Source organism: Oenanthe melanoleuca, chromosome 19, assembly GCF_029582105.1.
Source record: "Oenanthe melanoleuca isolate GR-GAL-2019-014 chromosome 19, OMel1.0, whole genome shotgun sequence".
Classification (NCBI taxonomy): Eukaryota; Metazoa; Chordata; class Aves; order Passeriformes; family Muscicapidae; genus Oenanthe; species Oenanthe melanoleuca.
Genome location: NC_079352.1, coordinates 2989063 through 3002068, shown reverse-complemented (window position 1 = coordinate 3002068; position 13006 = coordinate 2989063). Strand labels below are relative to the sequence as shown.

General features: G+C 43.0%; 1 protein-coding gene across 2 annotated transcripts in view; it reads left to right on the top strand.

The window, feature by feature from the left end:
- VPS53 (VPS53 subunit of GARP complex) overlaps nucleotides 1-13006 on the top strand; it is a 62691-nt gene that overhangs the window by 21862 nt on the left and 27823 nt on the right. The window contains exons 8-13 of one of the 2 annotated variants that reach the window (XM_056506965.1): nucleotides 3021-3099; nucleotides 3948-4091; nucleotides 5557-5699; nucleotides 7573-7714; nucleotides 9104-9202; nucleotides 12388-12482. In XM_056506965.1, the coding sequence (XP_056362940.1) occupies nucleotides 3021-3099; nucleotides 3948-4091; nucleotides 5557-5699; nucleotides 7573-7714; nucleotides 9104-9202; nucleotides 12388-12482 (702 nt within the window). Of the gene's footprint in view, nucleotides 1-3020; nucleotides 3100-3947; nucleotides 4092-5556; nucleotides 5700-7572; nucleotides 7715-9100; nucleotides 9203-12387; nucleotides 12483-13006 lie in introns of both variants that reach the window. The other variant, XM_056506964.1, reaches the window with a different exon arrangement.

Genomic DNA, 13006 nt, shown 5'->3' with positions numbered 1-13006 from the left:
TTGTTTTCCACCTGTTCTGTCCCTTTGAAAAATCCCACTGTAAGAATTCATTGGAAACCTGGACTGAACTCTCAATTAGTTGGCTTCTTCTGCTGATGCTGTTGAGTATTGATGTAAAAATGTCACAGTTCATTGCCAAATGTAAATATTTTCCTAAGAGTGTTCCTAAACCAATTTCTGATGCAGTACATTGGTAGTTGTTGTAGTACACAGGAATATTTTCTTATCTCTCAATCCTCTGCTGTTTTCTGTCTGTGGAGGGAGGTACAATTAGTGATCCCAAACCCACCCAGAAAAGTGGCTTGCAGGTCTGGCAGATAGTGGAAAAAAGCCTGGAAAGTATTTAGGAGGAAGAGAATTATAAATTTGCCACAGGAAAACAGGCTGGCTCAGCCTCTTTTTATCTCAGCAAGCTGCCAGGCATGGTTTAAGATTTCTGGTAGCTTTGGCTAAAGGAATTATGGTTTCTAGTAATTGAATGTCATTTGAAACATAGCAGTGGGTTTTCATGTTTTTGTTTTTTTAAGGCAGGGGAAACGGAGAACAAAAGCCACTAATAATAAAACAGAAGTCAGAGAAACAGAAATCATTAATGGTTGGATAACCAGAGGGTTTGGCAACCCCAGGAAAAAGCAATTCCCTGCTGTGTGGGATGGCTGCTGGGATATCCCAGCACATTTCTGGGGGAACCTACCCAGGGAAAGAGAAAGAGACCCTTATCAAACCCACCTGAGGCTCTGAGAGATCCTAAATCTCTCACCTGGGCTTGCTGAGCCAGCTCACCTGGTGAAGTGGTTCCACACACACCCTCAGGCACCTGCAGGGAGCTCCTTCAGTGCTGAATGCCTCACTTCAGTTTCCACTGCATGGAGAATATTCTGAATTATTGAAAAGTGACATCTTTCCAGGGGGCAATATAAAGCTAATACCCCCCATCATCTCTGCCTGAGGCAGCTGAGCTCTAAAGAGGTGGCAGAAAAATTTTCTTGCTTCTGGATGTGTGTTCATAATTGTGAAAATAATTGATTGTGTCTGTGTGTGTGGTTATATAAAAAGTGGTATTTACTGGGAGGGCACTGGGGCTCCCTGTCCTTGCTCACACACACCTGAACTTTTGGCTGCTTGGATGGCTCTGCCCTGTCCCTCTCTTAGAAAATATGAAGGAAAAAAAAGAATTTCAAACTTGTTCTCCCTGCCTGCTTTTGAGAGATTTTTTTTATGCAGGACCTATTTTTTAAAAATACATATTTTTATCATCCCACTTGAGCAAGGCATTCCTGCAAGTTTCTTAATTTAAGGATACGAGAATCCCCATTAAGATTATCCTTAAGTACTTTCCTGAATCAGAGCCTAAAACAACAAAGCCTGTGGACAGAGCTTTTAACTGCCTGACAGAGGCTCTTTTAAATTTGTTGAGTCTTTAGGAATCTGGCTCTTTTCAGTGCCTGCACTGTGCTGCACTGCAGCTGTTGTCAAATAGAAAGGTCCCCACAGCCACTCATAAGGGAAGAAGTATCACTGCTAATAGCTTCCAGTTGTTCATACAAACTCACTAATTTCTGTGACTCCTAATTCTACACACTTCTTGTTTCTTGATGATTTAAAAGATAAAAAATTTCACTCTGTGTTCAGTGTATTTTTTTTGTCTTTTTTTTCTCACTTTTTTTCCTGGTGAATCAAAGGGTTTGGTTCTGTGATGCTTTCTCACATGAGCTACAAGTGCTTGCTTGTAGAATTTAAGCAGGAGTAAACCCGTAGCTGTGGCTTCCTCCTTACTGATTAAATTTCCTGGTTCAACACATTAGTGAATTCTTCTAGTTTCCCATTTATGAAGTTGTTAACTGGGGATCTTTACCTGGAAGAGCAGAGGAGTTTCTGAACATTCCTGTGAAGCAGAGAGCTTAAGTGAGAATTATTTTTGACATTGCAGGCAGGAAGCTTTTCCAACAAAATCCCCATAAATAATTCCTGAGGAAGGCAGGTCGTACATCCAGTTAAATCACAGATATAAAGTTATATTTCAGCCATCACTTTTAAAGGACTAGAATTTTCTGCATTTGGCACCATGAAAGAATCCAGCATTATCAGATCATCTCATTTTTTTTGTTTTTTGCTACTAATGGAACTCAAATGGGAAGATTAAAGAAGCAGATCATTCCTTGATAAGGTTGAGGAGTTTTAAACAAGCACAAAAAAAATTTCCCAAGTCTTCTCCCCATAGTCTGAACATTTTCACAACAGTAAATGTCACCAGTCTTGCTAAAGTATCAATCTCAGTGGAAAAATCCACAGTTTGAGTGATCAGTTTAGAGCTGAAAGCATTTCCACTATAATAAAAACTGATGGAAGAATTCAAGGGCTGCAGAGGGATATAAGTGTTTGCTTTGGCACTTTCTAGTGTGTGTAGGCATTTCCATTTCCCTACAAGTATCAATTAAACTGTATTGACTTTTATTTCTGGAAATTGAAAGCTTTATTCTCTCAGCCAAATAAAGAGCAAGGTTGTGGTTTGTTCTACTCCCATTTCATACCTTTGCTGTTTTGTGCTTCTCTAAGACATGGAGAATTTATAGGATAAAACTGGTGCCAGGATTATTAATTTAAAAATGGATCAGTACACCTGGAACTGTCAAAGGTTCCTGGTGAAGATTGAGACATTGTGAAGTTTTTTACTTGTTAGAAACATATTTCTGTTGAAATGTGATCAACATAAATGAATTTAAAAGTAGATCATGCTGGCATTAAAGGATTTTCAAACAGCTGATTTCTCATCTGATTTAAGTGGATTTAGTGAAATATGAAATGAAGGGCAGGAGAGTCCAGGACATGTTTTACTGCAGCTGAGGGGTCAGTGCTTGGAGAATTGTCATTCAGGGAGCAAAACTCCCCCAGTTCTGCCACACAGACCTTTTCAGTGTGGATGTTTTCTCTCCAGCATCCTTTTGATCCTTTACAAACCTTCAGGCACCTTGCAGGGAGGTTGTTGAGCCATCACCAAAGCCCTTCCTGTGTCCCCTCAGGGTGAAGGCAGCACAGAACGAGCTGGGGCAGCAGATCCTGGCTGATTTTGAGGAAACCTTTCCTTCTCAAGGCACAAAGGTAAAGTTCTCACTTCCCCTCTTCCTCCCACTGAAAAGTGTCACTGAAAACACTTCAGTGTGATTGTCGTTGGATTTAGTCTCATTTTTCCTCTAGGTTTGGTCTCAGCCTGTTGCAGGAGTTTCTTTAGAAAGCAAAAGGAGATTTCTCCCTGTTCCTGTCAGGAATGTGGGGGGGATTGTCACCCCTTCTTCTGTCACTGCACTACTGCAGACCAGGCAAGGAATGCCCCAAAATTCAACTCTGGGACCCCACTGGGGTTTCCTTGGGGTCTCACCCAGTCCCTGGTGGTTTGTGTGTCACAAAAATCTGTGTTTTGTTCAGACACAGGCTGGCTGTTGCCACAGTGCCACCCAGTTTGTGTCTGGTTTACTCAGCACAGATACAAATCTGGGCTGGGGTTAAGGCACCAACTGTGCTTTCCCAGCACTGTGCATCCAAACATTTGCAAACAGTAAAGGGAGTAGGTGTGAATTTGAATTTACTTCCAAGAAAACACTTTTCAAAGTACCAGCTCTGCTGATTTATTCATACAAATGGCAAGTGCAGAAATGAGACTTTTTGGAGCAGTTGGTGAAGGGCAGATCTGTGTCTGTGTGAAGCAGTGCCACAACAGCCTTTAAAAAAAAAAGTTTCTAAATTTTCTGCCTTTACCATGGAACAGCTTCATGGTCAGTGAAGTAGAAGCAGCTCAGTCTTCATGCAGCAGAAGAAAAATGCAACAACAAATAAAGAGCAGCAGAAGGAAAGAGAATAATAGGATAAACCCAGGATAACCTGAATGCATTTACAATCACCACTTCAATTAATTTAATCTGAAATCATTTTCTTCCTGTTTATTTTGCCAGAGGACTGGTGGGCCCAGCAATGTCCTACGTGATGCCTGCCTGGTAGCCAACGTTCTGGATCCCAGGATCAAACAGGAAATCATCAAGAAATTTATTAAACAACACCTCTCAGAGTATCTGGTCCTTTTCCAGGAAAATCAAGATGTAAGGGAAGCTTAGCAAGCTCCATTTGGATTTCACATTTTGCTCTGCAGGCGTTCCCAAAATTCTCACTTCCACAGGTTCCTGTGGTGAAAAGTTTTTATCCCAAGGGCTTGGAAAGTGATTGTGGGTGTGATTGGAGTGGATGATGAGCTGGGGGTTGGTGTTATCTCTGCCAGGATCCTCAGTTTGTCACATCACTAGAAAGGTTTTCTCCCCTCACGTAGAAAATAAATAAACTCATGTTTAATTTGTTTCCTGCCCTGTAAAAGTTGAGAAATGAAACTCTGAAAATTGCAAACTCAACACCACCACCCCCCAAACAATCAAGAAACACCCCAAAATGCTTAGAAAGCTGAGGGGGAGGGATTTCTAGGAAGTTCATTATCTTTGTAGCTAATTTTTAAACTTCCTGTCCTGATACTAACAGCTTTTTAAAAGTTTACTGTAACCTTGAATTTGGACAAAAGCCCCACACAACCCAAAATCTCCTTTATATCAAAATGTATTTTATCAATTTCAAATATTTGACACAGAATAGAGAAAGGCTAAACTGCCTAAGTTGAAATAACATTTTTCCATCAAAGTTTTCTGGATTAATCTTTCTGTTTTTTGACCAGAAAGCACAATTATTGAGGGGGGAAAAATCCCATCCTGCTCGACTTGTTAGAATTTTAGTTGGAATTTAAATGTGAGCTGAATGTAAGAGTCCATGAATTCCTACACTCTCATCCCACTGTTGACTTTAACCTCTCTGTCTGTGAAACAAAGAGGGTGGGATCAAATGAAATATTATTGGATTGAATTTTCAATAATCTCTGCATGATTTAGGAGTACTGTTATCCTCATTTTCAACAGAGCTTGCTCTCTTAATTCACACAAGATAGGATTTTCAGTCTGGCATGTGTTTAAGCACTTGGAATCCCAGGATCATTTAGGTTGGAAAAGACCTTTAATATCCTTGATTCCAATCACTAAACCCTGTCCCTAAGTGCCACATCCACACATCTTTTAAACCCCTCATGGGCTGGTGACTCTGGGCAGCCTTGATAACCCTTTCAGTGAAGAAATTATTCCCAGTCTCCAATCTAAACTTGCCCTTGGAGCATTCAGAGGATGTTAATGGATGTCAAATCAGCTGCTGTGTCTGTTATCCAGTTTGCTTTATGGGTTAATAAGGTGAGGAATTCATGGATTTTTAACTTCTTTGGAAGGCAGGTACATGGATCAGGGCTGTCAAACACTAACTATGTTTTTGGGGTTACTTTACTAATGGCACAGGGAAAATTTTTGAGTCTACCCCACGAGTTTTTGAAGGGTTCAGATCTCTGAATGTTGATACCATACAGAGGCTGTTGCTACTGACAGACCTGTTGTAGCATTCAGAGCTAAGAGCAGCACATCTCTGGATGTTTCCACCTGCTGTGCCATGCCTTTGGTGCTGACAGCTGGTTGTGCCCGGGCTCAGGTGGCCTGGCTGGACAAGATCGACCGGCGCTACGCGTGGCTGAAGCGGCAGCTAGTGGATTACGAGGAGAAGTTCGGGCGCATGTTCCCGGCCGAGTGGAGCATGACGGAGCGCATCGCCGTGGAGTTCTGCCACGTCACCCGGTGAGCACAGCCCCTCTGCCCCCCAGTGCTGCCCCAGGGCAGCCTGCAGCATCCCTGCACAGTGCCAGCAAGCCAGGAGAGAAAAGCTGCAGGAGCGTTGCTGGAGCGGTGAAAAATTGAAGTGATGTTGATTTACCAAAATAAGAGATTGGTCTAATGCTGATACTCAGCTGTGATGGACAAAAGACTCTCTAGCAATTAAAAGTTAGAAAGTGTGTGTTTATTCATTAGAGGTAATCCTCTAATGCACACTGCAAAATCACAGCTGATCACCAAATCTATTGGCAAAGGATTCAAACAAATACATATTCATAATAACAGCCCCTCCCATCCCTGCTTCCTATGGTGTTGGGGGTTGATAAAAGAGCTGTTATTCCTACCCCCTTATCTCTGCCTCAGAGTCCTTGATTCAAACGTTTATAATATTTGGGGGAAGTGGAATTCTGGTCTCTGTTTCAAAGGAAAACTTCTGCCTTTACTGGCAGACACCTGTCCTTCAAACCAGGACATATGGTAATTAGCTTGAATGGCTATTAAGCATTGATTGACTTAAATTAAGTCTGGGGTCGTTTTCGTGGGGAGGGGTCTTAAAAGAAGGAAGCAAGGTGAGTCTTCCTCACCCTGAGCTCTTGACCTTTTTTATCAATGACTATACAAATTATTTCTGATTACAAATTATTTCTATCACTGACAATACAAATGGTTGAGGATAGTATGATTTTCCAAAGAATGGGTTTGTGGTTGCATTGTCCATGTTTCTTTGGGTCTGCTCACTAGTTTTGTCTTTTCCCATTGTAAGCGCAGCTGAGCAAACATAAAATGACAGACAATCAATTATTTAAGTTTCAGATAACTACTCCCTTCTAACTTTTAACTTTTATTTTCAGCAAGGTGACTAAAATTCTAATTTTCTAAGATTAGTGTTTCAATGTGAAAATCAATTGTGGGAGAAACAAGACTTCTGGACAGCAAACTAATATGATTATTCGGAAGTTGATTTATTGTTGACTTTTTAGTTTTAATTATATATTTTAAGACTATTATGCATTTTTGATTGGTGCTTTTATGCTGTTCACGTGCCTTGCACGAGCTTTTCAGGTATGATGATTGGTGGCTGTCTAAAACTTCACTGCCCACCTTTATTTTGGCTTTTTTTAATTTCAGTATTTTGTTTTTTAGCTCTTTTTTTCTTTGGCCTTGAAGAGTCTCAACAAATTGTAGAAAAACACTTTAAAATGGCTTATCCCATGCACCTGTTATGAACATTGGACTAAACTAAGAAATATATAGAAAAACAGCTAAGCGTGTGAAGAAACAGTAAAATATGCAGAAAAACAACTAGGCAGCAAAATATGGAGAAAAACAGTTAAATATAATTTGGGCCATGTCAGACGTGTCACTGTGGCCCAAACTTGTTTAGTATTACTACAATCAATTTTCAGTGTAACAGAGGTAAAAATCAGTAAAGTGTCAGGCCAAGGGAATAGCAGGAGCTGACTGTGGTGTGAGTGCTCAGACCAGGCTCTGTGCCAGCCAGAGACAGGGGAACAGAGAAGGTGTTGGGTGGAGTCCCAGCAGCACCACTGCCTTTGTTCTGGGACCCAGTGGGGTCACTGTGCTTCCCAAGGCTGGACCCTGAGGGTTTCCCCACTGGCTCCCAGGAGATGGGATCCTGATCCCACAGAGCTCAGAACAACTGTGCTTGTGTTTGAAATGGGATCTGCAGAGCAGTTTTGTGTTAGAGAGCCTCTTAGGAATCAGCCTGAATTTTGTGATGGAAGTCTCTCTGGGGAGCAGACTGAGATCCAGTGTTAGGTTTCAGATTTTTATAGAGAAGCACATTTGTTTTTTCTATATCCCCTCTCTCTTGCAGGGCAGAGCTGTCCAAGATCATGCGCACGAGGGCGAAGGAGATTGAGGTGAAATTGCTTCTGTTTGCAATTCAGAGAACAACCAACTTTGAGGGGCTCCTGGCCAAACGCTTCTCAGGCTGCACTCTCACTGATGGCACAGTGGTAAGGGCATTGCTGAAGAGCTCTCCTTCACTCTGCAGCTTTCCCAGGAGGAAAAACCCCCTCACACACAGCTCAGGCAGTGGAGACTAGCAGAGGTGTCACCTGCAGCCTCCCCTTGCTCAGCGTGTTCAGTGTGGCTCTGCTCAGTGGCCTGCAGTTGGAAAAGTGAGTTTTAGTTGTGTAGACAGTGGAGAAGATGGCACAGGGCTCACAAGAATAAAAATACACTGCCTGTGTGCTTTTTTGGTTCCCTGAAGCCCTGTTTGAAGGCACACAGCTATGGAGAGCCACAGAGTGATTGTGGTGTGGTAACTGCCCTGTAATGTTTGTTCTCTACATGTCAGTGACACATCAGAACTAAAAGTTCTCCTCATTTCTGGGTACCACACATTCACCACATGTAGCAGCTTTCAATCCCACATTGTCTGTTAGAAGCAGAATACCTTCTGCTTTGTGTCTTTTGGTAGATTGTAAAGGCAGAACAAAGAGGAAAAAAAAAACTCAGGGAATATCTCTGGACCCATCTCTGAGTTTTTCCTGCCTGGAATCTCAGCCCAGAGCTCTGCCAGCCAAATGCCCTGGCAGCACAGAGCACAAGTGGCTCAGAAGCCACTGGTTTGGGGTTGGCTTCTCTGTCCAGCTGGTGTCTTGAAGCCTGCTTGGATGTGATAACTCAGCCTCCAAGGAAAGCCTGCTGGACCCACTGGTCATTTGCTGTGGGTGCTGCTAATTAAAAGAGGAAGTCCTGTAAGGTTCTCTTCCTGGCTTAATTTAGATCTCTCAAGAATATGGCTTTATTTATTCTGACAGATTTCATAGAAAATTTGCAGCTTTAATTAAAGTGGCTTCACTGTGTTGTTATACATGAGAAAAGCAGAAGGGAAGGGTGTGGTTTCAAATGACAGAAAATCCTGTGTTTCCCCCCTTTCTGACATGCCTGGGGCTGTGACACTCTGTCTGTCATTTGCCCTGTTCCATTCCCAAAATGAAGACCACAATTTCATATTCACCATTACAAATAGCTGGCTGGTGAGTGCAGAGTGGGGAACAGTGGGAGCAGCAATTTGGGGTTTTTTGCAGGGCAGAGTTTGCTGTTGTGGGTTATCCCAGTGGAGACCACACACTTTGGAGTGGGGTTTGATAGAGGAAATGTCACACTGAAAAAAATGTCCCTTTCAAGGAGTATTCAGGCAGTGTGGGTGCAAACAGAGCAGGGGCTGAGGATGGAGGGATGGAGAGGGAGCCAGGATCTGATCACCTCTGCTGGGAAAAGGCAAATTGCTGGGCAGTGCTTTGAAGGGCTCAGGAAAGCAGAATGTGGATGCAGCTGTGTGCCAGAGGGCACAAAACTGCCTGTTCTCTAAAGAGCTTCCTCTTTTCTCACAGAAGAAGCCAGAAGTGCCACCTCCCTCCACCAACCCCTTTCTGGAGGATGAAACTGGGGCAGAGGCAGATGAGATTGTGATGGAGAAGAGTGATACAGATAAAGTAAGTCTTTGAAGTTCTCAGTTGTCAGCCTCTGTCAGAATCTCCAGTGGGGGCTCAGCTTTTCCCATCCCATTGATTTGAAAAGTTTGTTTGCACAGCAATTAATTTAGTGCAGTTTTGATCCTTTGTGCAGCATTCAGGCTCCCAGTAGGACCATGCTTTGCTCTGGCTCACTTCACTAAAACCAAAGCAATCTTTATTCCACTTAATAGTGCAGAGACAATCCTGCCATGTGAGAGTGAGCTGGGTTCTGTTCCAGCCTGTACAGCAGCAGCCCAAATGTAACTACAGGATTTCTGTCAAAGCAAGATGAAATAGCTCTTTGGGTTTTCAGATCCCCAAAGAAGCTCCTCTGCAAACAGTTGCAATTCATATTTTGCCCTGTCAGCCAAGCAAACTGTCTGGAGTCACCAGGCAACTCGTTGAACTTTCAAGTGTCAGCTTTAGATTTTCACTCCAGATAAATCACTTCTGAGATTTTTTTATCTTTACAGTGCTTTTCATCCATTACCTCTGCAAAGCAGGCAACACCTAACTGCTTGTACAAGCCCAGGGCTTCCAAAACCCTCTGCAAACATTAAAGAATGAATGGTAAATGCAATTGTTTTAATTGGCACCAATATCAAAGCCTGTATTTTTTATACACCAGATGGATGTTTTCTAAATGTTCAGCTGTAAGTTACTTGAGGCTGGTACTCTCCTCTTATTTAGAGGATTTACAGCCCTGTAAATGGGCCATGTACAGGTGTATCCTGATGGGTGACCAGAGCCTCAGGTCACTCAAATCCATGCCCCTGGGGAGATCAGGAGGTGGGAGCTCTCCACCAGCACAGTCTGGTGCACTGCATCCCCTCCAGATTTTCACATGAGCAGGGCAGCCCCTGTGCCTTCATCCACAGCCAAAATCCTGAAACAGAATGATTTAAGCATGGTTTTGCTCTTTCCATTTAAACACAGCCTGGACAGTTGGTATTGTGTGGACTTTATCAGTGAAACAGAGAGTGGGAACTTGGGGAGACACCTCTGATGCATTTTTTGGGAAGAGCTTGCTTTCCCAAATGACTGGAAGGTTGGCTTGGATGTGCAGTGTTGAGATGAGAGGACATCCTTGGAGAAGTCAGTGGTGTTAGGAGGCAGGTGAAGAGATAATTGCAACAGTTAGGGCTGGGTTTATTGACCAGCAGAATGCAGCAGTTCAGGAGTGCTGTGCTCCCTGGACCTTGTGAAGCCATCCATGGGGAAATCCCTGGAAAGGCAGTTTGTGGTGAGGCTGCCCTGTGTCAGTGTCACTCCTGTGTGCCAGGTGGGCTCCAACATTCCAGTGTCACAGTGCCAGCAGCTGCTGGTTGTGCTCAGAGTCTGGAGGTGCTGCAGGTCTCCTCTCCTGCTGTCACTGCATGGGGAACAGAAGGGACACAAAGAGCTAAAGATGAAGGGTTTTCAGTAAAAGAGCCCTGAAAATTCAAGACACTTGGGAATCTTAGAGGGAGCACAAGAAATTTCTTTTGGGGGGGAATCCATGCTAAAAAAGCACCTCTTTTGGTAATCCTAGCAGTTCAATTTAATCTGTTTACTTTGGATAGTAATGAAAGGAAACTGGGCCAGCTGCAGACCTCCTTACTGTGACAACAGTAACCTTTTATTATTTCCATCAAACTCAAGGAGGAAATAGCTTAAACATCTGCAGCTTTTGGACAGGCTTGCACACTCAGAAATACAGCTTCTCTGCTACTGTTAAAAGATTTAGTATTCCTTCCACCAGACACGCTGGGAGCAGCGTGGTGCAGAGACTCACAGGGAGCCAGGCCTGCTGCAGGAGCAGCCTGGTGAGTGCTAAATAAACATGGTGAATCTGCAGCCTTGTGCTGCCACTGCCATGCCAGGGCTTTGGCAGCTGGGAGGTTTCTGTGGTTTTTTTCCTCCCAGCTCCAGTGAGTGTGTGCACCCAGCACAAACAGGCACTGGCAGAGGGATTTTGGTGGAGGATGCCTGGTAATGGTTCTGTCCCAAGGCTCTTACAACTTAAATTCTTCATTCAAGGCTCATAGAGGTGGTCTGACCTCCATAAAACTATTTCCTCACTTCAGGTTTGCAGCCATAAGTTGGGATTCATCATTTAATTATTGCCAAGAAATGTTTGCCATATAATGCCCTGATAGTTCTGCCAAATTCTTAGTGCCACCTCCTCTGTCATTTAGGAGAGAAAGTCCTTTAGGCTCTCTCATTTTGCTTCTTTTGTTTGGCTTTTCTTGCACTAAAAAAAAAAAAAAAAAAATCAGCTGGAAAAATTCATATCTTCATTGGCTGGGATCTGATCTTGGCTTTTTGTGGAGAGAGAAGCAAGAATTCCATTCCAGAGTCACTGCAGCCCTCTTTGCAGCCAATGAAAAGTTGCTGGGAAGAAACAAGAGATATTATCTATTAGTAAAAAAAACTAATAACTATCTAGCTGTATGGCAAAAAAGAGCTTGAAGGCCCTGGCCAGCCTGGTACTTAAAGATGCACAGATTGAAGTGTGTGAGTAGTCCCAGTGGCTTTGGTGAGCTGGTCGTGGTTAGAGTGCAGCACTAAACTCAAATGAGGGTAAACAGGATGGCTCCCAAATGGCACATGTGCTTAATGCTCTAAATGTGATTTAAAAATAGAAATCTTTGCATCCCCAGAAAGATGTTTCACAGTGAAGGCAGGCCTGCATAATTCTGGCTCCTCCAGTAATTACATGCTGTTTATCTAAATAAAATTCATTCAGATGAAGCCTGTAACTTTGAGTTATTGCCCTTGATATTCTCAAATGCAAGGATTCTTCAATCTTGCTTCCAAATAACTGCTACATTTGATTTCAGAGGGGACTAGTGGAGCCTTGTTACTGCTTGAAGGATTTAGTGAGATTTTATTTGCAAACTGCATTAAGATTCTTCAGCTGAAATCTGTTAGCATGGAGCAGCCTTCTCTTTAAGACTAAGAATATTTTACAAGTGGAAAGATAATTCCTTGGATTGCTAACAGCCCTCTAAGAATGAGGGAAAACTTGGATATAATGACATTTATATGCTTTGATTATTTGACAGCAAATTTCTGTGTTACAGTATCTCTAAAGATTTATATCCTTCTGTGCTGTTGCACTGCTGTTCCTTCAAGGTCTTGCAGGGCAGGTTTGAACCAACTTTGTAAATGTTTCCTTGCAGCCAAAGAAGCCAAAGGTCCCTGACAATCCTTTCCATGGCATTGTTTCCAAGTGCTTTGAGCCTCACCTCTATGTGTATATCGAGTCCCAGGACAAGTGAGTAACCAGCTGAGTTTTATTTGGGTTTGGGTTGTGCTGGGTTCTGTGCTCAAGCTGCAGAAAATTAATTTATTGAAACTCTGCTGCCTGGTTTCAACAGGAGCAGTGCTTGTGGTTCAAGAAACTTTGAGTGGGGCCTTTGCTTGGATAAAATGAGTGTTCAGAGGGCTGTGGAAGTTGGTTTTGTGATTGCAAAGGGCTGCAGGAGTGTGCCCACTGCCTTTCTCTGGAAGAGGCTGAGAGTTCCTGAAATTAATTCTGTTGCCTCTGCAATTCCCACTGCAGACATGTGTCTTTCTTTCATCTTGTGTCTTCCACAAATGACAGGGTTGGGTTTTCTGTAAAATACACATGTGGCTTCGTGGCAGAGGAGTTGCAAGATTTGCTGTGTAGAAAGAAGTTATTGGAGATCTTTAGATGAAAGCTGCTGTAGATGAGCTGGCTGTAAGATAACAATGTCATTGCTCCCAGATTGGGACTTTGTCAGGGGCTTTAATCCCTGGCACCCTTCTTCATCTTCC